The sequence below is a fragment of the Etheostoma cragini genome, chromosome 8 (assembly GCF_013103735.1).
Source record: "Etheostoma cragini isolate CJK2018 chromosome 8, CSU_Ecrag_1.0, whole genome shotgun sequence".
Classification (NCBI taxonomy): domain Eukaryota; kingdom Metazoa; phylum Chordata; class Actinopteri; order Perciformes; family Percidae; genus Etheostoma; species Etheostoma cragini.
In genome coordinates this window covers 11,935,979-11,944,144 of record NC_048414.1, presented here as the reverse complement: position 1 = coordinate 11,944,144, position 8,166 = coordinate 11,935,979, and the positions used below count along the sequence as shown (strand labels likewise).

General features: G+C 44.2%; 1 protein-coding gene across 2 annotated transcripts in view; it reads right to left on the bottom strand.

Annotated features, from left to right (window-relative positions):
• Window positions 1-3,233: 3,233 nt before the first annotated feature.
• Window positions 3,234-8,166, bottom strand: part of smad6b (SMAD family member 6b) — a 21,835-nt gene continuing 16,902 nt past the window's right edge. For both annotated transcript variants that reach the window (XM_034879459.1, XM_034879458.1), the window contains exon 4: window positions 3,234-4,139. In XM_034879459.1, the coding sequence (XP_034735350.1) occupies window positions 3,595-4,139 (545 nt within the window). In that variant the 3' untranslated portion in view covers window positions 3,234-3,594. The remainder of the gene's footprint in view (window positions 4,140-8,166) is intronic.

Here is an 8,166-nt window from a genome sequence, read left to right as displayed (position 1 = left end):
TGCTAACAAATGCCAACAGGATTTTGAAAAAAGCTCTTAAGGTCACGTGAATTGGACATGCTAATTCAGATCATCCAGATAATTGAAACACCTTTAATATCACTGGATGAAACATTAAGGACCACTGTGCTCTTTTGATTTGAGTTGGACAAATGCTGTCAGAATTGAGCCTAAGGGTGTGCATGTGTGTGGATGTGTATGTGTGTGTGTGCGCTCACACTGTGGCATTCTTTTAACCTCTGTGGAAACTCACTAAAATAAATCCTTTTCGTACGTCAGAGAGGCCCCTGCGCACCCTGTAATTACCAGAGGGAGGGTGGGATCTGCAGAGGAGCATCAGGACCCGGATGCTTTTGGTTTCTGAAAAACCACCTAAATGCTTACTCATTGGTCTGTTCCAGGCACAGTTAGAGGTCTGCAGCACAGTAGCAGAATCATGGTTTGTCATTGGGGAGATACAAAACAAAAATATCACTTTGGAAGCAAGATTTATCAGCACGGAGAGAAGCAGTAACAAAGTGCTTTATGATGTCTGTGGAGCCACAACACACACCGGTGCAGGCAAAGACACACGCAACCCACACCAAAGCACAGACACATCAGTCACACCGCTTCTCATCCGTCTGTCTTATGTTCAGCCCATTACGGTGGAAAAACACCTAAAAGGAAAAGTCTTTCTTTTTTGGCATGCCCTGCGTGCCGGCCCATAATCCCCTCTGAGAGCGTGGATCCCCTGCGCGTTGGCAAGTGTCAGCACGCCCAGTAAGTGGCGAGCATGGCAGCTGCAAGGAGCTGTAATTAACACCCTCAACCAAGGTGAGAAGACTTCCGTGGGCCGACGTTCATGAGAGAGAGAGAGAAAGAGAGAGAGCAGGAAGTGTTGCAGGCGCTCTGTGTAATCTCTTTTCGTTTCAAAAGGTGTAATTACCTCACTGTGTTTTTACTGGGGCCAGATGTGCAGGACAGGGTCATCAAATGGAGAGAGTAGTAGCAAGCTGCGGTAGTTCCACATCTGCCCGGCTCAGGTGACCTACTAACTTTACAGTTTGTGTCTGTTTTAATTCTCTAGTATCTTATGAGCGCAACAGCAAAGGAAATCACTTTTTTATTACTCTTCGCTTGTCATTTATTCTTCCATTAACTAATTTTTGTGAAAAGGGAACAGATATGTTTAGTGACTTGATTGTAATTACCAGAGACTTCCATCCTTTGTTGCCAACTGCGAACATGGAGAACCAGGCTTTAGGAAAGGCTTACAGACAAGAATCTACAGTCTGAGGAATGTACTGAGGCTTTGACAAAACAGAAGCCATAATAACAGGGTTTCGAAACTCAGAGCTTTAAAAAGCAGTTGTCCGCACACCAGCTAAGAGAGACTCATCTGTGCACAGAAATACAAATGCAGATATATCAAAATGTAGCATTTACGTGTCCTACACAGAGAGTGCTTCATGTTTGTGATGTTGCAAAAAGTAGCTGCTAATCTAACAAAATGGCGCCTAGGTTTTTGAGGCCGAGAGCGACACAGACTTCTCCATAAAATGATTGAAGGCTTCAGCCTGATGATCAATACCATTCCTGAGCTCATGGAGCACAAAAAGCTGCTTACATGGCTTTTCCTTTCCCTACTTCATCTTCCTCAGAGTCAAAGTCCTCCTGCCACAACTACTCCAGCTCTGGAGCAGAGCAGATGCCTCTCCAGAGATGCAGCTTCAGTAGATGTGAATTATCGCTTGGCCCCTCCCCAGCCCTGTCTAATTAGGCCCCCTCTCATACCGTCTGTGGTGGCTTGTGTAATCTGCCCACTATGTGTCTTAGCTCCTCGCCACCCCATATAATTGTCTGCCAGTTCCTCTCCAGTGGTGATGTGGGCCCTTTTCCCATAACAGAGACACAAAGGAGCAAGATAATGGCCCCCAGTTGTAGGGAAGAGAGGAGGCAGAGACAGAGGCGGAGTGGAGCCACTCCTCTCTGCTGATTGAACTCTACACAGTCTTGGCTCCAGACAGTCAGCAGGCCTGGAGGAGGCTGTCTGAGCCTTTATGGAGGAGGGGAAGGAGAGAGACGCTGCACTCAGCAGCACACATAATTGAAAAGTAGCATTTTCAACACAGAATTTGACAACCTGTCATGAAAAAAGCAGCCCTCTTCATTGTGCCTCTCTGCTCGAAATACATTCCTCTCAAACTTCAAAAAGCTCATCCAACAGTTTTGATGTCTTATAGAACCCACTTTAAACTGCACAGTTCCTTGTAACTGCACAGTTCAGCAGCACTCATTAAAACAGAATCAGAGTGTTACTGAATGCCTTTACTGCTGAATGTTGGCAGAGGCCTGCTCCCCCCCCCCCCCCCCCCCCCCCCCTTCTCACAACCAGCACCGCCAATCTGACAACCCAACACCAGCAATTATGAAGGAAGCCAGCTAAACCACATCCACCTTGGCTGTATTTTTTAAGATTCCAGTAGGCTTGTAAAACTTTTTGGTTTCTCTGCATACATTCCAATATCACTGTGGCGGTTTTTTAGGGTGCCGCATCCCTGGTCAGTTATAACACCGTCCATTGTGAGACAAGCTGGCCGTGGGGGCCCGAGACCTGCGACCATGGGCCAACGATGATTCGCTGAAGTAGAAATCGCCCGAGTAGTTTCATCATTTCCTCCCACACTGTCTTCCACTACACCATCTCCTCTTGCTTCTCATTACTGAGGCTCCTTAGGACCTCAAGGACATGTGGATCAGTTGAGTTAGCTTGTCTTAAAATCTAATTATACACAAAATGTTGTAGATCCTAGTGAAATATAAACATAATCAGTTATCTGCTTTGGTCTTTTAATTAACTCCTCTGTACCCACAACTACTGGTATAAACAGGGAAATGACAGCTGTGATCATTTTCTGCTTGGCAAAGATGAGAACAAGTTCAATTTAGATCTTTATATCATCAGCTCCCTGGCTGATTGGGAATAAAAAATCCCAACCCTTGGCCTAAATGTCACACCAGAAAATATACCCTATTTTAATATACATAATATATACATATACAGTATGTAATAAAAGATGGGTATAATAGATGGTGTTGTGTTATACCGAGATTTGTGATGGATGGTATTTAGACAGGTTAAGTCTACTGATGTCCTGGTATCAATACACTTGTTAAGATGTCATGAAAATAAATCAGAGAGAAATATTAATTGTGTCAAACAGCTAATGAGGCAAACCAAACAAAGGCAATTATTATGCGAATACTTTATTATCCATGTGTGAATGGTGTTAGCTTTTTGTCTGGATATTAATAGTATATGAAAACTATACACCAAATCCAGGCTCATCCTAATTTTGCTGTATAATTTCTCAAATTGGTATTGAAAGATTTTTTTATCTTTATATATATTTTTATATATAATATATATAAGCCAAAGTGCATTTTCCATTTTTTCCTCTTGTCCATATACACATTGCACCATACATAAATAATTACATTGTAAAAATGACTCCGTATTTACAAGTATAATATATATTTCATATAATATATAAAACTTTATATTAAATCTAGGTAGATGATATTTGGGATAGTTTGTGGGGTCCGTCTGTGTTATCTGTGGTTGTTGAGGAGGATCTCCAGCCAGCAAGGGCAGGAGGTGATGAATTGTCTTGAGTAGCAGGGGCCCCAGCCCTTAGCAAAGCTGATGCGCACACTGTTGGGGTCGTAGGGTCCGTCCAGGAGGTCGGCCTCTGTGGTGTGCCTCAGGAGGCAAGAACGCTCATAGTCGAACACCTTGATCGAGTAGCCTGGCATCACCTTTCGCACCACCAGAGTTCTGCTGTTAGGCACGTCTAGAGTCGGGGAGTTGACAAATATGGGGTGTTCACTGCGGTTATATGCCCAAACGCCGTCCGGCTCTTTGCTGAGGAGGATGCCATAGCCGATTTTGCCTCGTGTGCGCTGAACAGTGCTGCTGCGGTGTTCCAGGTTGAGCTGGCCCAGGCAGAAGCCTGTGCCCTGAGGTAGATCATAAAAGATGCTGACGGAGTGCTCGTACACTGTGTAGAGGCGACCCACGCGTGTGCGGTGCTCCCAGTATGCCACATTACACCAGTGGCGGCTCTGCTTAGGGGTATCAGGCGACATACTGGCATCTAGAAGAGACAGAGGGACACTCATTAAACAAAACATAATCAAACGCAAGCGGGCATAAAAAACGGATCTCTTTTTATTGTTCAGAGCAGATGGCCGCACAATAAATACTGAAGGAGGCACTGCATTGAAATCTAAGCCTTGTATACATAGCGCTGCATGCCCACACACACACACACACACACACACACACACACACTATACATATCCTGGGTCCTGGAAGTGGAGCGTGTAGTGAGGTCAGTCCAACTAAAGACCTGCAATTTCCTCCTCTTCCTCAAGAGGGCAATGTAATGATTAAGCACCCTTCCACCCAGCACAAAGGCAGTCACCGCTCCTCACACATGCACTTTCAAAACAGATCATGTTTACTAAAATTAATTTAGGATTACACTCTGTGTTTCCACTGAAAACTGGCAAATATGTCCCTGCAGTAGTGTGTCGGGGCTGGATAAAAGTCAGTGTGTAATAAACAATGCTTAAGACAAAAAACACATTTAATTTTTTTACAGCGGAACAAAGTTGGCCTCTCATTCCTAGTCTAGTAAATCAGCTTGTTAATTCAGTTTTCATGGCTGCAGTCGGGGAACTCTTTCCAGTGACAGCCCTCAGCACTCCCAACATGAGTTACTGCTCCCCAGGTGGACTTCTATCTTCACCATAGTGAACAGACACCCAGTACTCTGTCGACTACTTTCAGAGGCTGCTTCAGTCCACACTGCTCATCGCTCTCATACAGTTACACTGCTCATAAAAGCTGTAGTACGAGGAGAGGGGCTGGTGGAAGAGGACAAAAAAGCACTGAGAGTCCCATGATCTCACATCCGTTTCTTCACCCTTTACTTTTCCAGAATGAGGGTGCCTTTTTCTCCTCTTTCTTCACATTCCACAAGAGTGGGGGGTGACAGGAGAGGGCCAGGCAGGGGGTCTCCCTCCCCCTCCCCCCAGCTCTTGCCCCTGCTGTGGGCCCAGGGACGGCATTCAGCTCCCTGACAACTTAGCACAAGCCCGTGACCCGCTGACCCCCCAGCCTTCATGCTATCAGCTCCCATTAACTCACACACAGAGTGATGCCATTATTTTGCTTCAGAGAGTCTATTGGCACAGAGGATTTAAAGCCTGGGCCTGTGGCCTCATTCCTTTCAGTCGCTCTGCTCTCAGGGCTTAATGACCGCCCGCCCCATTAACAAACGCCTTTAAGGTGGAGCATCGTAGATCCACACAGCAACAAAATGCCTCGCTCACCTCCCACCCAACTAAACCTTTCTGCTGAGTGACCCACACTAGTAAAGTTTATACAAAGATTAGCAAAAACGTTGACCAGACTTGCACAGACAAAACGCCTGCTGGTTCAAGGCTCTGTGCTGTGGAGGGGGACTAAAGAGTGAGGGGGGATGTGTCGGGTGGGGGGAAGCTGCAGACAGGCTCTCTGTGTGTTTGCGCACACACTGATGGCTGAAATGACCCCCTCTCTTCAGGGGCCCCAACATGCATGTGCCATTAGTGAATTCCACACTCTAGCTCCTCCACTCTGAGCTCAGCTTTTACTTCAGCACGGCTCGGCCACACAAAGAACTCAGCCTCAACTTGTTTATGGCCCTTTATTGTCCCAAATCAAATGGAGCCCACACATCAAGGTAAACTCACTTTGAAACTGTGCACACAAACACAAAAGACCAAATGGCTACCGTCTCCTCCTTTTCTGAAGGCAAGAATAAAGCAAAAACAATTTGGCCAATAGTGTCTTGTTTTCACACGTAGCCTGGAACTAAGGTAGCCAGTAAGACTGCGAGGACCAGGAAGAGGAATGAGCAGGACAAAGGTTAGACATGTATCAAATGTTAAGCCTGAGGGAAGACAATGAGCACACCATGAGCCAGGCCTTTTCCTGTTGCTCTGTTGTGTTAAGCGTCTACGTGTGCCTGGTGAGCACATGTGTCTGCTTAGACGAGGGAAGAACTTCAGCCAGTGTGTTTGTGTTTTTGTCCTGAACTTGTGTGTTTTGGCTAGGTGGGGGTGCTGAGGTGAGGGCTCTGAGAGAAGTACTCATTAGGATCTCTTAAACAGAGCAGAGCTATCAACAATCTGCGGACTGTTTGGACAATATCACCACAGCAACTGTGGCCTTTAGTCCAGAGTCAAGCTGCCTTCTGCTCGCACTTTTTCAGACGCTCAGTCTTTGAGATTTTTAAGAAACCCTTTTTTCTTCAGTGATGTTTGCATGGTTCTGTAAATGTTTATTTACTTTTTCCAAAATAATATATGAGAGTACGAAGCCAGCCATAATTATTATTTCATGACCAGAAACTAATGCAGATACAGGCCAGGCCAAGACACAGACCAAAACCTAAAAGTCAGATATTAAGCGGTAAAGGGAGGGCGTGTGTCTTCCTCCCTTCTGACCACAGCAAAGACATCCAACTCTATGCGACTCCATGTTGGGCTTTCAGAGGGTCTGCTCAGGGTGGAGCCATGACGGGCTGGGAGCAATTACTGGTGCTCTGTATCCATTTAACCCTGCCACCTTTTAACAGGTCTGTGTACCCATTAGAATAGTAGCGTATGTTATTATTGTTATTTTATTCTCCTCTTAGTGTCAGTCTCAGAGTCAATGGACGCAGCCACGGTATGGCCGCTGCACTTCCTGTTCCTGCTGCCTGGGTCAATGATCTTGAAAGAGTTAATCAACTCTGAAGCTTTACATAACCAGACACAAAGTGCTGGTTTAAAGACAAGTGGAGATCATGGATCTGTGGGAGCTGTTTGGTCTACAAAATGTTCCATGGCCAACAGGAAATACATGGAATAGAACTAGTAGTGTTCTAGCAATAGTATGGGTAAATGATGATGATAAGTCTCTGTTTGGCTTTCCCTTAAGCGTCAAGAAATAAGTAAACAGATTACAACACTCAAGATATAACAAGCCCACAGACACTTTTAGCGCATCAAAAGTAACCTTGGATGCCTGTATATGCACGTACTACATGTCTCAGTACAGTCACACAGTAAACAGAGATTTAACAAACGTTTGATTTCCATAACAAGGCGTAAGCTCCATTGAAACCATGTGAAAATGTTTTATTTTCTGTTTCCCTATGGTTTGTCTGATTGGAGGAATCCGGAGTATCAAAAGCAGGACATGAAGTCTGGCAACAAACACAGACTTTAATCAGTTCACTGGAAGATATTAACACAAATTGTTATTCTGCATGAAAAATGAGAGTGCATAAAGATAATGAGCTGTGGAGGAAGAATTCAGATCCTTCACTTAAGTGAAAAATCATGCAATGGATGTAAGAATTATAGACAAAATGGATTTAAAGTATTCCCCCTGTGAGTCTTGTACTATGATGTTATTGGATCATTATTGTTGATGCATTCCTTTAGAAGCAGCTTTTTACGGTTAAAGTTTGTGGAGGTGGAGCTCATTTAAACCTTTGTTTTAAAATTGTTGGGATAAATCTATAAAATTGCTTTATGTTTTATAAGATCTTCAAATATTTTGTCTGTAAAATCTTAATCTAAAAAGTAACTAGTAACTAAAGCTGCCAAATGAACTACAAAGTTGCAGTAAATGGAAATACTCAAGTACAAGTACCAGAAAGTTGTATTTGAGCACAGTACTTGAATAAATGCACTTAATTACATTCCACCACTAATTATGATATAGACTACTCTGGTTGTCACAGGCCAAAGAAATGGCAAATACTGATCATGATTATAGCTATTCAATTGTTTTTCCTCTGTTATGAGAGAAGACCAAGATGTTATTAACCCAACCCTTAAATATGCCTATGTTAAACACAACTTGCCCAAGCCTTTTCCGCAGGTTTACATAGGCAACTCATCCTGCTATGAGTTCCTTGTACTTGAGGTTGATTCGGGATAATTACTGCTAAGTACACAAAAATGGGGGCTTTAAAGTTTCAATGGCTATCCTTGATGATCATCAAGTAATGCTTTTAAAGACAGCATGAAAAGGAGGGGGGGGGAAAGGGCAGAGGGAGAAGCAGAAAAGAGCTGCCCGGG